Below are 25,832 nucleotides of genomic sequence, written 5' to 3'. Positions count from 1 at the left end.
ACATATCAAATGAGGGGATAGAAATGAATCCAGAGAAAGTCCGAGGAGTCCTGGAGTGGGCGCGTCCAGGGACCCGCAAGCAGCTGCATAGCTTTTTGGGTTTTGCTTACTTTTATTGACAATTCATCCCCTCGTTTGCAAAAAATGCATTACCAATTACCAATCTCCTAAAAACAAAGGGGGAGGCTAAGCCAAAGCCTAGCCGGCCACTAGACCACACTAGCCTGGTGTGCCAGGCGGCTTTTGAGAAACTGAAACGACTGTTTGCAGCTGAGCCTGTCCTCAAACACCCTGGCATGGAGGTCCCTTTCGTAATCCAAGCCAACGCCAGCGATGTGGCCGTGCAGGTGGTGTTACTTCAAGTGAATGCTGATGGAACTTTACAACCTTGCATCTACACTTCCCGGAACCTGACTGAGACTGAAAGGAGATGGGCAATCTGGGAGAAGGAGGCTTTTGCAGTCCGCTGGCACTCCTGTAAGTGGTATCAGTTATAAATAACTTTTGTCTATAACCTTAGGAATCATCAATGCAAGCAAAGCAAAGATTTAATTACATACATCGTCATTTCTAATAAGTTGCCAGATCCCTTTCGTGATACTGCCATTCCTGTGCATTTATTAGCTTATTGTCCTCTTCCTGTTTCCTATACATCCTGTATTCCCTTAGTTTATAAAGTAACCTTTACCCTGGAACCTATGTGCCTTATGCTTGATTTACCTTTGAGGAATGTAATAAGGGGGGAGGGCCATCTGTTTTGTCTCAGTTCTGCAGGCTCCTGCAAGAAGCACCTCAGAATTGCTTCTTATCTCTTTCTCAGGCCTGCCATTCTCTCAACATCTTCGCATTTGTGGATGGCTCATTCAACATCGGAGTGAGGGGAGGGGTTTCTAACTGCTTTAGCCTAACTGAATTGCCTGGGGAGGGGAATTTAGATCCTGCTTTCCTTTGTCTTGCAATCACTTGCTTTCAATAAAAGTTTCCTTTTGAAATGCTTTCTTGAATGGGGAGGAGAGACTGGACCTTATACAAGTGCACTCTTCTTAGGGTTTGAATATATATTTTCCTGCAAGTTATTTCCATTAATTTCAGTGAGCTTTAATCATTGAATCAAAGTACTGTAAACCAGATATTCAAATTCAGTTTATTCAATGTTGTCAGGTACATCCCACTAAAACATACTTAAGAAATCAAATGTACTTCAAATAATTCTGCCTTGAAAAACAAAATTCTGTCTCTCAGTAATAATCAACAGCAAATCTCACATAGTTTTGACAATTTTCAATCCTAATAATATTTTGTACAGAAAAAAATAAATGCCACAGACACTGATTTTCTCTATTTTTTTAAAAAAGCCCAACAATTATACTTACTTTTCTAGTACTTTTTTTTTCTTAGAAGGTGTGAACATTTCTAACTGTAGGCAGAACTGATTTATAAATATGACAGCGAGGTAAAAATAAGAATCCCAAATCTGCAAATAGACAATAATTTGATCATTGCATTTCTTTTAAAGATACTATTAGTGTAGCTCAGGGGTGTAAAACTCAAGGCCCGCGGGCCGGATTTGGCCTGCAAAGTAGTTGAATCTGGCCTGCTGGGACATTGTGGAAAATGCAAGGGACCGGCCCACGTTGCATCGGCCCACCCCATCCCAGCAGGTGCGCGTACACATGCTTCACTCTTCCACCAACATCTGAAGCTTGTCTGCCTCGCCACACCTGGGCCCCCAAAGCACACTATGCTCTAAGGCTTTGTGGAAAATGTCTGGAAGTCAATGGAGGGGTGCTTTGGTCTCTCTCCCAAAGGACAGACCCTAGGGATCTAACCAGCATTGCCTGCTAATGCTAAACTTTGGATGGATATTTCAAGCATTTTGAACTCTATTTCTGGGCTTTTTGGATGTTGGAGAGAAATATTTGCTTTTGTCACATAATTCTATTTATGCAATCCAATAATTTCTCCCAAACTTAATAAAGCATTAGTAAAGAATTGTAAATACATGTGTTTTAAAGAAGCATTATCCTTGTTACATCTCCAATGGATTGCTGTAAATACCTAGAAACAGTGATTTTAAACTGGAGAGAAAAGGCTGGAGAAACTCCTCCTGGTATAAATGCTTACAACTGAATCTCTATTCAATTGTGGTACCTAGGATGTGTGGATAGAGTATCACTGCCTGTTTGACATCATTAGCTATAAATCAGGGGTGAAATGCACCCAGTTTGGACTGGATCGGGCGGTCCGGTAGCGATTGTGGCAGGTGGTTCGGATAACCGGTAGCAATGGCAGTGCGAGGCTCCACCCACCCGCCTGGGTATCATTACTTCCTGCTTTTAAAAGGTATAAAAAAGGCTCTGACAATCGCGCGCAACAGCTGTGATCATAAGAGCCTTTTTTTTCCTTTTAAAAGCATTTTTACAACCTATTCACCCAAATAGGTTGTAAAAAAATGCTTTAAAAAAGTAAAAAAAAAGTTGGCCACACCCACCCAGTCACATTATCCCCCCACCAAGCCACGCCCACAGAACCAGTAGTAACAAATTTTACATTTCACCACTGCCATAAATATATAAAGATCAGAAGCCATATTTCATTAAGGCACTTGGCCTGTGCAGAGTTGCCCTGAAACTGCCTTAATGAAGGATTCCATCTAAAGATGAATTGCTTTGTTTGTGTTATCAAGCTGATGTACCTAGATTGGAAGTTGCTCTCTGTTGTGGTAGAAAACTTAAAGGGATGCCAATAATTGCAAAGTTTCAAATAATCATTGTATCATTTCCAAAGTTAACAGGTTTTAGTGAGTCACTAATCTCTTGTACCCAAATAAACCAGGAGCAGGATTCCCAAAATTTATATTTATAATTTTATTAGAAACTACACAAATACAAATAAAAGCATGAGGGAAGGCTGCCCCAACAAGCTAGCAGTTTGGGGAGGTGAGGAGCTTGTAGGGCACCAAATTGTCCCCACATCAAGTTAGCCAGTATGACTTGTTCGGTCCCGAGTCAGCCACGCCCAGTGAGTGGCATTAAGCTGGCCACCCAGTTGGCCATGCCCACCCAGCCAGCCATGCCCAGTGAGCAGTGTCAAGCTGGCCACGCCCACCCAGTCAGCCACACCAACCCAGTCGGCCACACCCACCCGGCCATCTGAGGTCAACCATAACCCTGATGTGGCCCTCCATGAAATTGAGTTTGACACCCCTGGTGTAGCTACATGACACAGATCTTACATGCCTAAGTTCATTTATAAGTTAAAAGATAGAATCTAACAGAATTCAAATACCTACCACAAAATAATTCAAATATTTGTTTTGACTTATCTATAAATTAGTTAAATATGATTCATCAAGTGATGTCAGGCACAACCACCAGTTCCCCACATGTAGAGTTTGTTCTAACTATTTTTTTTATGTTTTGCCTATAATTCCAAAATTTCCCCAATCTGACTGCCAACTTCTTTGAACAGTCCTGTGTCTGTAGAATTGTTTTAAAATACAAGTTCAAATCAAATCAATTCTAATTCATCACCACTCAAATATGAAATATTAAATGCAAAGCCCATTTTAATTAAATGTTACATACATGGAGATATTTTCTCATCTCTGGTGCAAAATAGCTGCCACTGCTGACACATACACTGGGGTAAGATGATTAAATTGGAGAAACAATTTAAAAAAACATTTGACAGAAAGAGCTTGGTTGTAAGCTACCTAGAGTTTAGTTTAATATGGGAGGCTACACAAATGCTTTAAATAAAAACATGCATAACATAATCCAAACCAAGTGCTGGCTTACCTTGTAATCAAAATTTTCATTTAAGAAGTTTTTGCGAAGGGCATCAGAAAGATATAACACTGTTGTAATAATAACACTATTAGAAAAACAAAAGATGGATTATATATTTAATTGTTCACATAGCAATATACATATTATTTTATATCTTTGTTCTTATTGTTTTATTAATACAAGATACCATTTACAGAAAAAATGATATACAAATATAAATCTTTAAAATGGTCTGAAATAGGAGTCTATAAGTCTATACAGACTTTGAACCTCATCCTGTGAAGACTGAAATATTCTCAATACAGTAGTGGCCAAAATTGTGGAAACCTTTTGGGAAAAGTGTGTTTTTGAGGTTTTTTTAAAAAAGTTTTTTTTTTATTTTTTAAAACAAACAAACAAACAAACAAACAAACATACAATGCAACTTTTCTGAACAGAATATTGGCCCAGTTTTAAATTTGTACAGATTTTTGTAAATCTTTTAACACAATTTTATATATTCAATTTTTCTTTTATTTTCTCTAAATTTAAAAAATCAATATTACCCTTCATCTTGATGTCTCATGCTAGTATAATTCCTTTTTTCTTTTTCCTCCTTAAAATTTGAACCCCTAAATTTAAATTCACATAACATAATACAATCCCCAATTATTTCCTTAAATTCTCTTATTCTACTCACCAATAATTCTTTTATCTTTTATAAATGGAAGACAAATGAAAAGTAATGTAAGGCAAATTGTTAACTTATTAGAGTATTTGGGAAGGAACAACCAGGTCCCCACAGTGCTAGTTTTTCTAGATGCTGAAAAAGCCTTTGACAGATTGAATTGGCAATTCTTATTAAAACTAATAGAAAGGATGCAATTTGGAGAACATTTTATACAATCTATTAAGGCAATATATCAAAAACAAACAGCGCAAATAATAATCAATGGTGGTTTAACAGATAATTTTAATATAGAAAAAGGAACAAGGCAAGGCTGTCCCTTGTCTCCGTTATTGTTTATTTTGACGCTGGAAATTTTATTAAATAAAATACGTGGGAATGATATAATAAAGGGAATCAGAATTAGACGGCATGAATATAAGCTACGAGCATTTGCGGATGACCTGGTGGTTACCTTAGCCCAACCGGTACAATCGATTACAGCCTTGATGGATATAATCTGCTCATATGGACAAGTATCTGGTTTTAAAATAAATACAGCTAAAACAAAGATAATAGCTAAAAACATGGACAGAAGCCAGAAAGAAGAGATAGAAAGGTTAACAGGATTTGAAATAGCTAAGAAGGTTAAATATTTAGGGGTTTATATTATGACTGCAAATATGAAATTATATCAACATAATTATGAACCGTTATGGCAAAAAATACAGAAAGAGATGGAAAATTGGAAGAAATTGCAACTGTCTTTGCTGGGTAGGATAGCCACTGTAAAAATGAATATCTTACCAAGATTCTTATTTCTTTTTCAAATGATACCTATACTTAAAAAAGATGAAAATTTGAAGGAATGACAGAAGGGTATAAACAAGTTTGTGTGGGCAGGGAAGAAACCACGAGTTAATCAAAAGATAATGCAAGACACCTGAGAAAGAGGTGGTCTTAAAATGCCCAATTTAAGATTGTATTATGAAGCTGCTACCCTCTCAGCAATTACAGATTGGATAAATTTAACGGAGGAAAAGATACTGAATATTGAAGGATATGGTCTGTTCTCCGGCTGGCATGCTTATCTATTGTATGACAAGAAAGTAGATAAGACTTTTAAAAGTCACATATTAAGAAATGCTCTACTGCGTGTCTGGAAAAAGTATAAATATAAATTAAATGATAAGTTACCAATATGGACAGTACCCAGACATGCGATAGAGAATATAAATTTGGAGCAAAAGCAAGATAAGTTTACATATAAGGAACTCCTTTATAAGGAAGGAGTTAGATTACAATTAAAATCTATGGAGCAATTAAGAGAAGAAGGAATCTTTAAGACTTGGTTTCAGTATGGTCAGTTGCAGGCCAGATGGAGAGAGGATCAAAAAACTGGTATTTTGCAGTAGGATGAGAATTTGATAAAGCAAATAAGAGATAAAGGTCAAATGCATATTAAAAGGTTATATAATGTATTAGTGGAAATAGATTCGGAAACAGAGCTAGTCAAGGATTGTATGATAAAATGGGCACAAAACATAGGTGAACCAATAATGTTGGATACATGGGAAAAGATATGGGTTAGAAATGTAAAATTCACACAAGCTCAAAACTTAAGAGAGAACTTTTACAAAATGTTTTATAGATGGCATTTAGACCCAAAAAAACTAGCCTGCATGTATCCAAATTTACAACCTAAGTGTTGGCGATGTGAGTGTGAAGATGCAACATATTTTCATATATGGTGGACATGTAAAAAAATTAAGGCTTTTTGGATTAAAATATGGTGGATTATTCAAAATATTTTAAGGAAAAAAATTAAATTTACACCACAGTTTTTTTCGTTGGGAATAGTCACGGATTGTACTGTTATAGAGACTAAGTTGGTTTTGAATTTAATAACAGCTGCCAGGTTACTGGTGGCACAGTAATGGAAGAAGGAAGATCCACCTACCATTGAGGAGTGGACATTAAAAGTTGTGCATCTGGCTGAGATGGCAAAAATTTCATCATATCTTAAAGATCATTCAAATGAAAGATACATATCAGAATGGAGAAGATGGATTGACTATATACAAAAAAAGTATCCGAACAAGAAGATTCATATAGCTTATGAATGAAATATTTTTAAGTAGTTTATGTTTATAGTTTTTTTAAGCTAAAAGGAGTTAAAGACTTAGGGAGAATATGAATGCAATAAGTTGTTAGCATATTTTAGCTTTATGTTTGTGAATGCTATAACCTGTGCCTATTCTGGAAGTCTAGGGAGGGGGGTGGGGGGGAAGGGGGGAGGGGGAAAGGGTGGGGGAAAAATGTTTGTATTTCTTATAAAACTTTTCAATAAAAAAAAATTCTTTTATCAACTATTCCAAATAATACATTTCAACAGTTAAACATATTCAATAAAGAAAAAAAATCAATTAAATATCAATCTTACTTTAATACCCCTATATTTAAATTCATATAACATAATACAATTCCCAATTATTTTCTTAAATTCTCTTATTCCAATCTCAAATAGTTTTTTCTTTACTAATTATTCCAAATAGTACATTTTGACATTTTTATCAAGCCCAATTAAATATATCTAAGTAATTCATAATCCAATATCATTTCAACTTTCTTTTCTTATTTAGTTAAGTTCCAAATATATAATTAAAAATATTCCATTTGTTATAGTACCCTTCATTAATTAAAAATATTCCAATTCTTACATTCATCATACATCCATATATTTTATACTCATTTCCGTAAAGTTCATTTCTTCATATTAACTTAAATGGTTTATTATTTACCATTCTATTACTTTAACAATTATTTATATTTTTGTCTCTTAAACTCCAGACATCATAGTTTCACTAATTAGTTAAAGAATCAATTTAATATCAATCTTACTCCAATGCCCCTAATTTTAAATTCAAATAACATAATAAAATTCCCAACTATTTTCTTAAATTCTCTTATTCCAATCTCAAATAGTTTTTTCTTTATCAACTGTTTTTGAGGTTTGACGGCTAATAACACCACTTTTTTTGAGTAGTACCATAAAATTATATATCAATGGAAATATAATTTAATCAAGAATGTAATGCTTTTCAATCTTTGTTTGAGAGATAAAAGTGCCTTTTTTCGTAGAATTCTGATTTTAGGCCAAATTCCTGCAGTCTGCGCCGAACAGCCCTTGCACTCAACTTCACATTGCATTGCACCATTTCATCTTGTACACACCCAGATGATTTTCTTCTGTCACGTAGGCACAGTCTTTTAATTTTTATATCATCACTTGCTGTTGTGCACCTTTTCCTGCCTTTCCTAGTGTGGTCTTGTAGTGACTGAGTCTCCTTATACCTCTCCAAAAACTTAGAAATGCCACCTTTGGTTAAGTTTCCACCAATTTTTCTTCTAATTTCTTTATAACTGTCGCCTTGTTCACTTAATAATACTATTTTACATCACTTTCTGAATGACCAGTCAACTCTTTGCACCATTACTTTAATTTTATTACATTTTACAAGCTCACTAAATGAAACCCAACCAACTTTTTTTTTAATTGAAAAGTTTTATAGGAAATACAAACATTTTCTCCCCCCCTTCCCCCCCCTCCCTAGACTTCCCAGAACAAGAACAGGGTATAACATTCACAAACATAAAGCTAAAATATGCTAACTGTCAGACTTCGATGCTATCTCAAAATAAATGAATTTCCAAACTGCCAATCTTTAAGGAAATTTTCTCTTTATTTGAGTACAGCAACCGGATCATGATTCGATGTGGACAAGACTGACCTTTTGCCCCCCAATCCCTCCCTTTCTGATCCCGAATTCTCTGCTTCTCATTGGCTATCTTCCAAGTCACTCTCCTGACTTCTTGTCTCGTCATTTCACAGGAATGTTCCCCCCTCCTCATTTCCACAGAGACCGAGGTTCAAAGGGATTTAGCAGGCAAAAGTTCAGGGCTTATCTCCCTTTTCTATGTCAGCGCTGAGACGCTGACACTAACAAATTATTGCATTCATATTCTCCCTAAGTTTTTAACTCCTTATAACTCAAAAAAAAAAAAAAACTATAAACATAAACTACTTAAAAGTTATTTCATTCATAAGCTGTATCTTCTTGTTCGGATACTTTTTTTGTATATAGTCAATCCATCTTCTCCATTCCGATATATATCTTTCATTTGAATGGTCTTTAAAGTATGATGAAATTTTTCTGCCAAATGCACAACTTTTAGTGTCCATTCCTCAATAGTGGGTGGATCTTCCTTCTTCCAATACTGTGCCACCAGTAACCTGGCAGCTGTTATTAAATTCAAAACCAACTTAGTCTTTATTGCAGTTCAATCCGTAACTATCCCCAGCTGAAAAAACTGTGGTGTAAATTTAATTTTTTTCCTTAAAATATTTTGAATAATCCACCATATTTTAATCCAAAAAGCCTTAATTTTTTTACATGTCCACCATATATGAAAATATGTCGCATCTTTACACTCACATCGCCAACACTTAGGTTGTAGATTTGGATACATACAGACTAGTTTTTTTGGGTCTAAATGCCATCTATAAAACATTTTATAAAAGTTCTCTCTTAAATTTTGAGCTTGTGTGAATCTTACATTTCTAACCCATATCTTTTCCCATGTTTCCATCATTATTGGTTCACCTATGTTTTGTGCCCATTTTATCATACAATCCTTGACTAGCTCTGTTTCTGAATCTATTTCCACTAATACATTATACAATCTTTTAATATGCATTTGACCTTTATCTCTTATTTGCTTTATCAAATTCTCATCCTGCTTCAAAATACCAATTTTTTGATCTTCTCTCCATCTGGCCTGCAGCTGCCCATACTGAAACCAAGTCCTAATAATTCCTTCTTCTCTTAATTGCTCCAAAGATTTTAATTGTAATCTGACTCCTTCCTTATAAAGGAGTTCCTTATATGTAATCTTATCTTGCTTTTGCTCCAAATTTATATTCTCTATCGCATGTCTGGGTACTGTCCATATTGGTAACTTATCATTTAATTTATATTTATACTTTTTCCAGACACGCAATAGAGCATTTCTTAATATATGACTTTTAAAAGTCTTATCTACTTTCTTGTCATACAATAGATAAGCATGCCAGCCGGAGAACAGACCATATCCTTCAATATTCAGTATCTTTTCCTCCGTTAAATTTATCCTTGGTACTACAGTGGTTTAAAGCACCCTGTTATTAACACAGCTGCCTGCAATTTACTGCTGGTTCGAATCTCTCCAAGGCTCAAGGTCGACTCAGCCTTCCATCCTTTCTAAGGTAGGTTAAATGAGGACCCAGTTTGTGGGGGCAATAAGCTGACTTTGTATAAATATACAAAAGGATGAAGGCTATTGCTTAACGCACTGTAAGCCGCCCTGAGTCTCCGGAGAAGGGCGGCATATAAATCAAATTAAAATAAAAAAAATAAAATAAAATAAATCCAATCTGTAATTGCTGAGAGGGCAGCGGCTTCATAATACAATCTTAAATTAGGCATTTTAAGACCACCTCTTTCTCAGGTGTCTTGCATTATCTTTTGATTAACTCATGGTTTCTTCCCTGCCCACACAAACTTCTTTATGCCCTTCTGCCATTCCTTCAAATTTTCATCTTTTTTAAGTATAGGTATCATTTGAAAAAGAAATAAAAATTTTGGTAAGATATTCATTTTTACAGCGGCTATCCTACCCAGCAAAGACAGTTGTAATTTTTTCCAATTTTCCATCTCTTTCTGTATTTTTTGCCATAAATCCAACCAACTTGATAGCAATTACATAACACACTGACAAATGTCCTCCTCTCAGCTTCAATACATGACATCAATAACTGAATCCTACTGTGATCTGATTGGCTCAGTTCCAAAACAAGATGACATCAGATTCGCTCTCTAAACACTCATGCTCATTGGCTACACTCAGATAAAGGAAAGCTCCCTGATATCAACCTAAGTAAATTATGCTTCCTTTTTCTAGTTATTTGGCTATAACTTTTCATAGAATACAGATAATTGAACAAACTTTGTTGCATTACATTCTTGATTAAATTATCTTTCCATTGATATATAATTTTATGGTACTACTCCATAAAAAGTGGTGTTATTAGCCATCAAACCTCAAAAAAATTTTTTTTTAACATTTGTATTATATGTATTTTATTTGGCTGTTCGCTGCCCTGAGTCCTTTGGAAGTAGGGTGGTATACAAATTCAAATAAATAAATAAATAAATAAATAAATAAATAAATAAATAAATTTATAAATTTATAAATTTATAAATTTATAAATTTATAAATTTATAAATAAATAAATAAAAATACACTTTTCTCAAAAGGTTTCCACAATTTTGGCTACTACTGTATATTTCTTACTCACAAAATGTATTATTGAGAATGGAACAGAATTAGTTAATACATTAGTGTATTGCTAGGTTCGTTTGTCCCAATTGTTTTTTTCTTTTTTGGCATGAAATTTAAATTTAAGGACTTAAGGTCTTACTAATGCAGAACCATCCCTTTTGTTCAAAATCAATGCCTGCTGTTAATATCATCAGGGCTTTTCCATCATTGAATTAAAGGCTTAAATACCCAGGCATTCTCAGGCAAATCTATTATTTGCAAAGAATCTTTCTTGTGTTTACCCAAATATTAACTCTATCTTGCTTCCTGAACTGGATTATTCTGCAGATAACTACATGATCAAAATACCGTAGGATTTGGGGAGATGGACTCTGCTGAAGAAATGAATAGCTGAACGTGTTTAGGCATTTCCCCACCCCATCTCAACTTCTTTTTAAATTATAACAAGATCTTGATTTGAATTTGGATGTCACCTAGATTGCACCTCTTTCATCTTGAGTGTTTTTTGCAATCACACTTTTTGTTCGTTTGTTATGTTATATTTTCATAGAAGAGTTAGGCAACTGTATTAAAAAAAGAATCTAGTTTGTTGAGAACCCTGGGGAAACAGACAGGCATTTTATTCTGCCTAATAGTCAATATTTAAAGTTTTGTTCATAAGAATGCTGCCAACTTGTAACTTATTGATGAGACTGTTTTATACTGATCTTAAAAATATTTTCAATTTAATGCATGCCTTTGTTATTCACTAGAGGATGGGAAATATTTAAGGTTTAACTGGAATAAAATAAGTGTCTCATTGATAATCTCATTAACTACCAATCATAAACATCATAGATGATAGACAGACAGACAGACAGACAGACAGACAGACAGACAGACAGACAGACAATAAAATAGTTATATTCAAATAAAATCATAAGGTTAAAAAAAGCTGTGAAATTCCTTGGCTTGCATTATAAGGAAATGAAATTTGTTGGCATTTTATAAACAAAAAGTAATAAGCACACAATCTCAATATAGATAGACCCATATTATGATTATATTTGTATTTAAGAAATCTTACTTGTTAGCAACTAAACGCATCACTGTCCAATCTTTTGGAAACATTTCTGGCTGTATTAATATTCGAAAAACAGTAAATATCTGTAACAAGAAATTCTAAGAGAAACAAAAAACCTAAATTATTTTTTACGATAAGAAAAATATACTTTTAGCAAATTTCTTTAGCAAATACATTAGAAAAAATTCAAATCAAGAGAAAATTATATTCTAAAGCGAAAAAAGACAATTTTTTTCCCAAAAAAATTTCAAATAATATCATAGTAATTTAGCTGCTTATAATTAGATGGACAATGGAGAAAAAGAAACAAACTTTGATTCGAAGTTTTATTTAAAAAATATTTAAATTCACGATAACAGATAGATTGGTCTTAAGTCCTACTACCATTGTGGCTTTTTTCACAAATTGTAAGTATAAATGGTTTTAAAAGTCAATGAGGATAATTTCTATTGGATTTCCTTGCCTATTAGGATTCTCGTCAAATTACACCACTGTGAAATTCTGCATTATAGATTCATATGAGAATAAGCTGTATCTGATATCATTTGAGTAATCATCACCTCCACTTAAGTGGTTTGCATTTTAAGTAGCATGTTCATTCAAATCCAGAATGTACGGTACTCTATTTTTTCCCTAAGTACAGTATTGAAAATTGTTTCAGAACTGAAGAAGCTTCTTGGATGAGAAGTGAAATGTCTTCAAGCAAAAACAAGGAAAGTCTAGTTGCCTTGTCAATTCATATGAATGCTTCAACATCTGAGACACGCTTCAGCATTAAGATAAGACATTCAAGGAAAAATTCCCTTTCTTTCTTTCTTTTTTTAAACAAGTTTTATTAAATTTTTCTTTCACATACATATTTTACGAACAGAGTACTGACCGGGTCACATCTTATACTTCTTATAACATAGTTATATATTGATTTTTATAATCTATTCCAATCTTCCTTTTTGTTTTTTCCAAGTACAATTTAAATATCTCAATTTCAGCCTTAATATTCTTTTTCCCTACTTCTTTATCTTATCTTAATCTCTTCTTAATACATAATATATAAACAGTATCACCATCCACCCTTCAGTTCCTAATTCCTTAGCGTAACATCAATTAATTATCTTATTTCTCCATTTATAAAATATATTTCTTAGAATCCCTATCACACTTTTTGGCTATGAACAATGTACTTCATCATATTCAATTCTTACATTGAAACCCTTTAACTTAATTGACCTTCCACATCTAATCTTAATCTCTTCTTAATACATGATAAGCATGTTTTAAGGGCCTGGTGGCTCAGCAGGCTAAAAGCATTGTGATTAACACCAGCTGTCTGCAATTACTTTAAGTTCGATTCTCACCAGGCTCAAGGTTGACTCAGCCTTCCATCCTTTCTAAGGTAGGTAAAATGAGGACCCAGTTTGTGGGGGCAATAAGCTGACTTTGTATAAATATACAAAAGTAAGAAGGCTATTGCTTAACGCATTGTAAGCCGCCCTGAGTCTCTGGAGAAGGGAGGCATATAAATAAAATTTAAAAAAAAAATCACTATCCCCCCTTAATTCCTGATTTCTTACTATAGCCTCAATTAATTATTTTATTTCATCATTTACAACATATTTTTTCAAAATCCCCTTCACACTTTTTAATGTTTCAGTTTTGTCTCTTGATTTCAGTTATTTTCATAATTGAACCAAATTGCCACTTCATATTTCATCTGCTGTTCTATTTTACAATAAACAATATACATCATCATATTCACTTCTTACATTCACAATTAATAATATTAATACAGTTCCCTTAGATCTACTAATATATACCTTATTTCCCTTCCTCCTTTCCACTATTCTTTCCCTTTTAACCATTTTCTCTTGGTTGCTCCAAAATTCCACCTCTTAATAATTTTCTTCTTTCATCCCATTCTCCTAACTTCTTCTTCTTCTTCTTTTTTATTTTTATATTTATTGTATCTTTTCTCCTGAATCCTTTTTCTAACCTTTGAGTCTATTACTCACATAATTCTCCTCAAGCTTTTTCCTAATCTTTTTCCATTTCCTTCTCTTCCCTTTGATTGCTTCTTTTTTGGGGGATATTCCCTCCATCCACTCTTTTTTTGCCACTGTAAATCCCAGTGTAATCATCTAACTTTTTACATTCAATACCTTTTCCTTCAACAGGAATTGCTTCTCATTTATATTCTCTTTTTCCTGTTTTGTGTGTTCTAGCAAAATTTCTGACTTTTTGTTGCCCTTAATGATTCACGCATGTTTTTAAACATCTCAATTAATTCCTCACACATCCAAGACTCCCCTATTTTAAAAATTGTTAATATTTTAACTTATATTTAATTAAGATTTTAAAGTCTATACAGTCTCTTTTTTATTTCCAGATAATATCCAGTTCAAATATTTGTCCAATCCTCTCCAATTTAAAGTTTTCCACCTTGAAATTCGAGACCAAGCAATTTTTAAAAAACCAAATACTCCTTAATAGTTCTCACAGTTTCTTTTAGTAGTCAAGGTCACTGCTATTATTTTCTTCAATTTTCAGGCCAGTCTTTTAGTGCTTTCTTTCCACCAGCACATATCTCTCTCCAATCCACAACGTTCTCAGAACAACAAAGTATCAAGCTTACAAAAGTATTTTAAATCCACATAGAAAATACTTTCCCTTGGATTTCTTTTCCGTTTAATATTTTTAGTTTCTCCAAATTCAGTTTTAAGTCCAGTTATAAAATTTCCTTTTTTGGCTTTTAATATTTTAACCTCCTCTTTGTTCTTCCTTCAAGTGTCAAAGCTGTCAAAGATATTTCAGATCCTCATAAAAAGTACTTTCCCTTGGGTTCCTTTTTCTTGTATTAATTTTAATTTCTCCAAATCCAATTTTAAATCCAGTTATAAAGTTTTCTTTCTTGGGCTTTGGTATTCCCAAGTGCCAATGAACCGCTGATTTCCGCTCCGGGGCACCTTTGAAGTTGTTGTTTTTTTAACTCCTTTTTTATCTGTGAGCTGGCCAATCACTCACCTGGTACCAGCACTCCGTTCAAACACCGTTCTTGCACAAAAATATTATTCCGGTTGCCCCAGCTTCAGAGCGGTCATTTTTTAATGGACTCCACCCCCGCCGCTGGTTCGAAGAACAGCCTCCGACTTTCGAGGAACTTGCCTGTTCCTCTTGGTCATCTGAGGCACCTCTTCTTCTTCACCATCCCTACAGGATGGTTCCGGTCCGAAGACCCCCCAACAGCGGTTTGTCTGGCTGGATTTTTGTGGAGCTCATTGGAGCCCACTATTTTTCCAGCTGGTCTTGCTGCGACGCTTCCGGTTTCTCCTCCTTTTTTTTTTTATAAGCTACATGATTACTACTTTTCCTACAGCATTCGTCCATTTTTTAAAAAATGTGGATTTTTAAAAATATTGGTAAAAAGAAACTGATGAATGTAAAAAATGATATTGGATTCTAAATCCCATGAAAGTTTGGTAATCAATCATCTAGCAATATTAATTCCACTTTGTAAAATAAAAGCAAGAATGCTTTACTTTAAATAGTTTTTGAAAAAAAGAAAATAAATTGTACCATAGTACTGAGTACTATTTACTCTTCAGATTGTATTTATTTGGTTTCCATTAAGCATTTCTTGTGACCATATATTACATTTATCTGAATTTATATTATGTTTGTCCTGAATTTAAGATTTCATTCTCACAAGATAGATATAAAGAAATTTCTATATAGACCAAAATGCCATATAAGGCCTAAAGTTCCCAAATCAAGTTGAAATCAGTCCTGAAGACTTTCTTTTCTCTAAATATATATAGGTCCCAACTTATGATTATATTGGAGGCCAAAATTTCTGCTGCTAGGCAAGGCTCTTGTTAAATGAGTTGTGCCCTATTTTACAATCATTTTTTGCCACAGTTGTTAAGCGAATCACTACAGTTGTTAAGTGATTCATGTGGTGGTTAAATGAATCTGGCTTCCCCCATTAACTTTGCTTGTTTGGACACCAGCTGGAAAGGTTGCAAATGGTAATGACATGATCCCAGACCCCAGGACATTGCAACAATCATAAATAGATACCAGTTTTCAAACACCCAATTTTTGATCACATGACCATAGAGATGCTGCAATTATCTGTTGTGACCAAGGCCCAAGTAGTGATTACCAAACACAATTCAGTCCTCATTTTATTAAAACAGCTGAGAATTAATTCATTCTCAGCTTAGTCCAAAACAAAATTCTTAATAACCAGTCCGCCGGCCTTATCACCAACCTTTGATGTCTTTGGCAACTGGCCAAATGCTTTTCTTGGCAAAACTCCCACAAAGTTTAAGAGACGCTGACAAGAAGCACGGGAATCAACGTTGCTTTTCTACAAAGAACCCAATGGCTCGTTGCTGCTCTTTTAAGCCTTATGGGAGTGGCCAATCATCTTCTGGCCTTACTCCTGAGTTGTCTTTTTTTCTTCAGCTGCTCTTGCCTTCTGGCAGCTCTTCACATGCATGCACTAGGAACAGGCTCCTCCTGTTCCTCTGTCTCTCCTCTGTCCGCCTCTGGAGGCTCCAGAGTCCGCGCATCGCTCCCAGATGGCCCTGGCCCCATCTTTGCCTCCGATGCAGAGCCCTCGTCCAGGCCTTCCCCTGACTCCAGGACTGACCCATTGTCCTCTCTAGCCTCCTCACTGTCTGACTCCATTGCTAGGTCCGCAGGCTACTGGTGGACCACACTATCATACATGTGAAAAACGGTCATAAGTCACTTTTTCAGTGCCATTGTAACTTCAAACAATCACTAAACAAATGGTTGTAAGTTGAGAACCACCAGCATGGATGTTACATTCGTATATTGATACACACACACACACATACACAAATACATATACAAACACATTCTTGTCAAAAGGTCCATGCCAAAAAAGAGCAAAAGCAGAACAAAAACAAAGGAAAAAAAAGGTATACTGCCTGTAAAATAAGGCAATCCACTTGATGTCAGCATCCCAGCACTGATATATAAATAAAGGGAGGAGAAGCCTGAACTTTTGCCTGCTAAATCCCTTTGAAGATTCTGTCTCCTCGGAGATGGGGAGGGGGGAGACATTCCTGTGATATGATGAAGAAGGAATCAGGAAAGTGACTTGGAAGATAGCCAATGAGAAGCAGAGAATTGGGGATCGGAAAGGGAGGGATTGGGGGGTAAAGGTCAGTATTGACTGCAAAAGAGTCAGGATCAGATTGCTGTGCTCGAATAAAGAGAAAATTTCCTTACAGATCGACAGTTTGGAAATTCATTTATTTTGAGATAGCATCGAAACCTGACACTTACAACTGTGATTGGCATATGTCAGCCACCTTATACAGAAACAATAAACCATTCCCAGAAGTACAGAAAAACTCTTCTCCCCTTTCCCAGCAGATACAGCAGAGAAGAAAGGGACAAGGAACAGGATGGAGATGGGGAAGAAGGAGCTGAAAGGAGCAAACCTGGATGGATGTGATGAATGGGAAAGAAATCAGAGAATAGGACAAGACAGAAAAGAAAAAGAAGACCTGTTCAGGCATTTAAAAGATATAATTCAGCAGACAAGTAATCATTTCTATGACAATTCATCTTCAATAGGATTCACTTGAAGTAGCTTTGGCATATTTTCATTTTTTTAAAAATGGATCCCAAATCACAAATTATTTAGAAGCAAAATATTTTCCTATCAGAAGAATGTGGTAGTCAACTTGTTCTTCTAAATTAAAAATGGAGTTATTAATTACTCTTTCTACCTAGAGCATGGGTGCCAAACTTGCTGCGTCAAGGTGCCATCACGTGACATTTTGCAATGTTTCCCCATTCGTGGAGCTGGGGTGGGTGTGGCCTGCACATGATGCATCTGGCCCGCGGGGAACCAGTTTGATACCCCAGACCTAGACAGAGAAGCACTAAAAAAAAGTTAATTTTGCAGCGTATGCTGGAGAATAATGTTATTCATTTTCCACTACACCTAGTTACTGTACAGGCTTAACACTGCCTTAGCATATGTAGACATAGCTGTTGCTCTATTGAATGCCTGTAGAAAATAGATAAAGTTGCATTAAACATGCATATTTTCTGGTGTCACATTGTTTTATATTAAAGGCAAAACAATATAACAGTTCAGGTAGTTCTTGACTTATGACCACAACTGAGCCCAACATTTCTGTTGCTAAGCAGGTAGTTGTTAGCAAGGCACATGAGTTGTGCTTCATTTTACTACCTCTTTTGCTACAGTTGTCAAATGATTCACTGCAATCATTAAGTGACTCACATGTCATTAAGTGACTCTGACTTCCCCTATTGACTTTGCTTGTCAGAAGCTGGCTGGGAAGATTGCAAATGGTGATTACATGTTCCTAGAACAATGCAACTGTCAGTTGCCAATCACCTGAATTTTGATCATGTGACCATGGGACTGCTGCAACAGTTATAAGTATGAGAGTAAGTTATGTCACTTTTTTCACTTTTTTCACTGCCGTTCTAACTTCGAAAGGAATGAATAATTATACTATAAATGAATAGTTATACGTTGAGGACTACCTGAGTGAAATAACTAGCAATAAAAAGTTATTTAATAAAATGTGAATAGTTTTTTTTATAAATTTTGTTTCTATCTTCTACTCTTTTCTGCCTGCTTTATTTCATCTGCTCTTTCTTGCTAATGATCTCTGCATGGAGCAGAGTTGTGCAATTTTGTGGCCTGCAAATAGGCCATGCATACTAATTGAAATTAATGCTCAAGATAAAATATATTTAGTGAAGGGAGACAGGCAGACACACATGGTGCTTAACACTTAAGCATCCAGGAGGTTTCATTTACATTGCACAGTAAATTGAGATATATTTTATGGTTATCCACATTAATTTATACCCAAAGGATTCCTAGTTATGGAACATACGTGTCATTAAGGACAAAGAAATTGACATTTAGTATATGATCATGAACTGAAAATGTGGCACAACATGAATGACTATGAATGACGACTCCTGTGGACTTTGGACAGTGGTGCAGCATTGTTTGTTACCTACAGAAAGGAACTTTTCACAGAGATGCACGAGCCTGAACCTGAACTACGTGAACTTTATTCTTTTTCCAATCATCCTTGTCAGGTCAAAGGAAAAGGAACTGTTTATTTTGGAGAGCTTGATGCATTCATTCCTGATGTTTATTATATACCAACAGCAACTAGTAATTTGCTTAGTCAGAGTCATTTGTCTAGAGCATTAAAGTTCCAGGCTCACCACCTTGAAAAAGCAAGTTACATAGTTAAAATGGAGATATTGTTGCTGAAACCATGTTAATTGGTGGTGTTTATTACTTAAAGCCAAAGCCTAAATCACAAACACAGGCAAGTATACAAACTCCAAAAAGGGAGAGCACAGGCCCAGAGAGAGATGCTCCAGAGAGAGATCCTGTTGCTACTCCAAAGGCTCCTAAAGCCAACAAAAAGAAAATAAGGAAACAGGTTGCTCAGAGCAAGCCTGAGGTTCCTCATAAAACTGTTAATGTTGAGAATTCACTAACTGGTAAACCTTTGCATTCCAGGTGTATCCATAAATGGCATAGAAGATTGGGGCATGCCAGTTTCCGTGTTCTTAGGAAGATGCCGGAGTTCGCAAAAGGTTTGGATCTAAAGGGGTGTAAGGTGTTTTTGGATTGTGCTGTCTGCAAGAAAGCCAAATCCAAAGCAGCAGCCATTCCCAAACGCGCTACACGCCTGTCAACACGCATTTTTGATTTGGTTCACACTGACATAGTTGGTCCTTTTCCGCCAACACTTGGTGGTAGAAAATATTTTCTAACAATTGTTGATAATTATTCTAGATATGGATATGTATATCCTATGAAAGAAAAATCTGAGACTTTTCAGATCTTTAAAGACTTTGCAGCTCTTGTTTCTACCCAACACCAAGCTCGCATCGCCAGAATCCAGAGTGATCGTGATGTTGAATTCATGTCTCAGCGTTTCCAGGACTGGTTGCGTAAGAATGGAATTCTTCATCAGACGTCGGCTCCCTACACACTGGCTCATAACGGAGTTATAGAACGACGACAAGGGGTCCTGCAAACCATGATGTGCTGTTTCCTAGAAGACGCCAACCTTAGTATGCCATACTGGGGTGAAGCTATCAAATAAGCAAATTACATTGTCAACCGTACTTGGAGCAGTGTAATAAATCAGACTCCTTTCTTCATGTTGTATGGGTACAAGCCCGATCTCAAAAACATCCATATTTTTGGTTCATATGCTATAGTGAACATTCCCTTAGCTCAAAGAAGAAAAGGAGTTCCAGCAGCAAAGAGATTGAGATTGATGGGTATTGATGACAACTCAAAATGGAGCAAATTTATTGACTCTAAACATGTAATTGTGATTTCCCAATCTGCTAATTTTGAGGAAGATGTTGACTGGTCCAGGATTCATTCCAATGATCTTGGAGTTTATTTTCCTAGAGATGATACTACTAATGCCACACAGCCTGATGATCAAGATTCACGGGCAGATGTTCCGTCCACTGGTTCTTCTCAACGTGATGTTCCATCTTCACAAGCCGCGGATGCTGACGCTAGCGACGAATGTGAGGATGAGGACGAAGCAGAAGAAGAATGGACTGCTGTTCCGAGACGTTCCAAGAGGGCCACAAAAGGAATCCCTCCACAACGATATTCTTGGCAACTGGCCAAAGCACCCTTGCCTTTGATTTGCAATGTTACAAAGAAATTGACATTTAGTATATGATCATGAACTGAAAATGCGGCACAACATGAATGATTATTGAAATAATGCAATTTTGAGGTAGCAAGCCATAACAAAATTATGACATCATAATTATGACATCATAATAAAATCAGTTTCTGGTTTGTGTTAGGCAGTAGCGGTTATGCTGTGCTTCCCTGAAAATATGACCTAACCCAAAAACAAGCCCTAGTCCGATTTTTACACCTGCACCAATGTAAGCCCTACCCCCAAAATAAGCCCTAGTTAAGCCTTGCCCATGTCTGGCTGGGGCAAGACATAATTGTAAAAATAAAGCTATGGTAGGGGTGGCGGAGTGAAGGTTCCCCATGTGCCCCACACCTGCTTACCTTGTCGTGCTGTTGGAGCAGTTCATGGCTGAATGCTACGAGGCTTGTCTCACCAGGGGAGCTGCTTGTGGAGCTGCTTGCAGCAGAATACTACGAAGCTCCTCTTGCCAGTGGAGCTGCTCATGGCAGAATGCTCTGGTGGAGCTGCTTGCGGTATTGTGGCATCGCGCACACGAGCGGCAGCACCAGTGAGACATTGGCGGCATTATGGAGAGATTTATAAATACCATAAAAACAATCTACGATAGACAATTTGCTAAGATAATGATGAATGGAGAAATGACGGAAAAAATAAATATAATGAAAGGGACTAGACAAGGTTGTTCATGTCACTGCGTTTTTGTATTTACCAGAAGAGCTCTTATTTTTGAACTTTCAGACTTACCGTAGCTTGCCAAGTTCTTATCAGTAGCTAACTGCGCATGTCCACATTCCTTCATTTTCTTCTATCTTTCTTTTGTTCTCCGGCCAAGAGAGGTGGCCGGGAAAGCTGCCAAGATGTAACTAATTAGATTAATAAGATGTTTTATTTTCTTTATAACAAATAAATGAGTTTTTCTTAGAAAATATATCTTCGGGTTTATTTTCTTAAAGTATACTTCAAGGGAAGGTCACGATCCATTCTCTAATCAAGGTGCAATTACCCAAAAGCAGAATGGGATTAATTGCCACCCTGACACCTGGTAGCAGGACGATGGTTGATTTTTGGTTCTTTCCTTGCTTGTTACTTTTGATGATAAGCGCATAGGCAATTAGTTTTTAGTTACTGAGGTACGCTAATTATTTTTTACAAATATGCCGAAAATGCCAAATGGTGAGTCATTGTACAAGGCCAGACTTGTAGCTCAGGGTTTCGCTCAACGTTATCCTGAGGACTACACAAATACCTACTCACTGACAGTCCGAACTGAGAATGTAAAAATTGCTTTAGCAACAGCAACTATTCTTGGTTTAGAAGTTTTCCAGTTTGATGTTGACACAGCTTATCTACATGCAGACCTAGATGAAGAGATCTACATGAGAGGCCCTCCAGGATTCCGACAGCAAGAAGGGGATACCTGGTTTCTAAACAAAAGTCTTTATGGTCTGAAACAGTCTGCTTTAATGTGGTACTTATGTCTTACTGACAAACTAAATTCAATGGGCTTTATTAAGTCTGAAACTGATGAGTACGTGTTCACAAAAAGATCTAACAATGCATATGAGATAGTTCTTGTTTATGTTGATGATATTGTTTATATTGGTCCAAATAAGAAAATGAGTGAAATTTTTGCCAAAGCTTTGCAGAGATACTTCACATTGAAATCATTGGGTCATATTAGCACTTATTTAGGTGTTCAGATTGACAAAACACAGAAGGGGTTTAGTCTTTCATAAGAGGATAAAACTGAACAAATTTTGCATCATTGCAACATGAAGGATGCTAACACAACAAAGACACCCATGCAAACAGATTTTCACAACTTAACACATGAAGCAAGTCCTGAGTTTGAGGATCAAACACTTTATCGTTCAGTTATTGTGTCACTGTTGTACATTAGTAGTTGGACCAGACCCAACATTGCACTTAGTGTTAATCTCTTATCTCGACACGTAGGTAAGGCAAAACAGTTTCATTGGTCATGTGTTAAGAAATTATTGAAATACCTAAAACACACTAAACATATGAAGTTATTGTTAGAACCAACACATACTGATTATGCAGAATTATGTTGTTATGCAGATTCTGATTGGGCGAGTGATAAGAAATCACATAAAAGTACTTCAGGTTATATGATGTTCTTAAATGGATGTCCTGTTTATTGGCAAGTGCGTAAGCAGAATTTTGTTTCTTGTTCATCTACCAAAGCTGAATATGCTTGTGTTTCAGATGCAGGCAATTCTCTAACGTGGTTTGATGCTTTGGTCACAGATATCTGGGCACGTCCAATCTGACCAATCACCGTGATGGAAGACAAGGAATCGGTGGTTTATATTTCTGAATCACATTTCACAGGTTCTAGGTCCAGTCACATTGACATCCGTTATCAAAACATAAAACAATTAGTGAAAAAAGGTTTTGTAAAATTGCAGTATGTATCTACACATGATCAAATTGCTGATATGCTCAACAAACCGCTTCCAGCAGCTCAACACGAGTATCTGCGTAAGAAGAGGTGCCTTATTTGATGGTGTCCTGATATTCGCTCAACTGACAAAGAAGGGGTTGTCACTGTGTTTTTGTATTTACCAGATGAGCTCTTATTTTTGAACTTTCAGACTTACTGTAGCTTGCCAAGTTCTTATCAGTAGCTAACTGCGCATGTCCACATTCCTTCACTTTCTTCTATCTTTCTTTTGTTCTCTGGCCAAGAGAGGTGGCCGGGAAAGCTGCCAAGATGTAACTAATTAGATTAGCAAGATGTTTTATTTTCTTTATAACAAATAAATGAGTTTTTCTTAGAAAATATATCTTCAGGTTTATTTTCTTAAAGTATACTTCAAGGGAAGGTCACGATCCATTCTCTAATCAAGGTGCAATTACCCAAAAGCAGAATGGGATTAATTGCCACCCTGACAATCCACTATCACCACTATTGTTTATTCTGACTCTAGAAATCCTAAACAGAAATATTAGATGAAATGATGAGATAAAAGGGATAAAAATTAAAAGAGGAGTATAAATTACAAGCGTTTGCAGATGATTTGGTATTCATTATAGAAGAACCGCAAATAACAGGCCCTAAACTATTAGAACACATAGAAAGATATGGAAAAGTCTTGTTTGAAAATAAACAAAGACAAAACAAAAATCTTGATGAAAAATACAACAGAAAAACAAAACAGAGAGATAAAAGAAAAGTTAGATATACAAGTTGTGAAGAAAGTTAAATATTTGGGAGTACATTTAACTTCAAAATGTGCAACAATAAAGGAAGAAAACTATTATAAATTAAAACAACAAATTGAAAAAGATTTGGAAAAATGGAAGAATCTTCAACTATCACTTATGGGACGGATTGCATTGATAAAGAACATATTACCAAGATTGTTATTTATATTCCAGATGGTGCCAATAAAAAATGAAAAGACATACTTTCATCATCTGAATAAAATAATGAGGAAATTTATATGGCAAGGGAAAAAAGCAAGAATAAGTTTGAAAATGCTACAAGACACGAGCTTGCGAGGGGGATTTGGTTTACCAAATTGGGAATTATATTACCAAGCAGCAACATTGACATGGCTGAAAGAATGGATTGAACTAAGAAATATAAGGCTGTTAACACTGGAAGGACATGATTTGCAACTGGGCTGGCATGCCTTTTTGTGATATGGTAGAAATAAGATACATACATACTTTCATAGACATTATATAAGAAATGCATTTCTTATATAATGTCTATGAAAGTATGTATGTATCTTATTTCTACCATATCACAAAAAAGCATGCAACCCAGTTGCAAATCATGCCCTTCCAGTGTTGGTTTGGGAGAAGGTTAGAGATAAATACTATGTGAAAATACCAATATGGTTATCAACGATGGAAGCTTTAATACACCCAAATGTTTTTAATTTTGGAAATATTGTTAGATATAAGGATTTATTAACGGATAAGGGGGAATTGAAAGAGAAACAAGAATTGGAAGAACAGGGAATTGAGACAGATTGGTATATGTATATGCAGATAACAACTAGATATGAAAAAGACACTTAGTTACATGGTTTTTATTTGGAAAAGACTGAGTTGGATAGGATACTCACAGGAATGGAAGAAAATTTAATAAATTTTTTTTATAATTTTTTGCTATATATTGAATTGGAGGAGGACAGGTAAAAGAAACAATGATAGCTTAGGGAAGAAATTTTGGACATTCAATTAAACTTGAAAAATGGCAACAACAATAGGAAAGGAACTATGAATTAAAGATGTTCACCGCATATAAGGAAAACCAATATAAAATGTTTTATAGATGGCATATGCCACTGGAGAAGTTAGCAAAAATGTTTAAAGACAAATCAGTGAACTGTTGGAAATGTCACCAACTACCACACCAACTACCAGGATCCTATTATCATATGTGGTGGACATGCCCTGAAGCAAAAAACTATTGGAATAAAATTAAAACCTGGTTGGAAGAAATGATACAGCTACATATTGAACTTAAACCAGAGTTGTTCCTATTTGGTATCCTTTCTGAAAAAGTTAGTAAGGAAAATATTTACTTGATTATACATGTAATAACAGCTGCAAGAATTGTTTATGCTCAAAATTGGAAAGCAGAGAAAATACCTTTGGAAGAACAAGTAATAAAAAAATTTTTAGACTGTGTAGAAATGAATAGATTAACTTTGATGATTAAGGATAGGGAAGAATCAGAATACTTTAGAATATGGAATTATTTTTATTGTTGGTTGGAAAAGATATAAATGATTAATTTTATAACTATGTGTAAAAATTTGATGGCAAGAATATGGTTATAGGAATGAACTTTTATAGTGGTTTGGATGACGATTAAGATAGAAGAAACTGTTGGAAGAAGAAGAATAAAAAGAACTGAAGAAGTCAATACTGAGATGTCACAGGGGAGGGATGATTGATGTATTAAATGTTTGTTTGTCTTAAAAAATAAAAAACTCTTTAAAAAAAGATTTGCGGCGTTGTGCCGTGAGTGACTCCACCGGCAAAATGAGCCTTGTGGTGTTCTGCAAGTGGCTCCACAGGTGCAAGAAGCCTCACAGCATTGTGCCACGAGCAGCTCCACTGACACGATGAGTCTCATTGGGCAGGTGGAGTCGTTCGTAGCACGCTGCAAGGCTCGTAGCGTCGATGAAGCTGCTCAGGGCTGAACGCTGCGAGGCTGATAG

The 25,832-nt window shown here is 35.6% G+C and overlaps 1 protein-coding gene across 1 annotated transcript in view; it reads right to left on the bottom strand.

The window, feature by feature from the left end:
• Positions 1 to 25,832, bottom strand: part of DOCK4 (dedicator of cytokinesis 4) — a 705,907-nt gene that overhangs the window by 234,490 nt on the left and 445,585 nt on the right. The window contains exons 27-29 of the mRNA XM_070948091.1: positions 11,885 to 11,979; positions 3,801 to 3,876; positions 1,374 to 1,474 (exon numbers count right to left, since the gene is read on the bottom strand). Coding sequence (XP_070804192.1) covers positions 1,374 to 1,474; positions 3,801 to 3,876; positions 11,885 to 11,979 — 272 coding nt within the window. The remainder of the gene's footprint in view (positions 1 to 1,373; positions 1,475 to 3,800; positions 3,877 to 11,884; positions 11,980 to 25,832) is intronic.

Source organism: Pituophis catenifer, unplaced genomic scaffold (genome assembly GCF_029215685.1).
Source record: "Pituophis catenifer annectens isolate HBS135680 unplaced genomic scaffold, rPitCat1.0.hap2 SCAF_7, whole genome shotgun sequence".
NCBI lineage: Eukaryota > Metazoa > Chordata > Lepidosauria > Squamata > Colubridae > Pituophis > Pituophis catenifer.
Note: the sequence above shows the minus strand (reverse complement) of the source record. Positions and strands in the feature narration are given on the sequence as shown.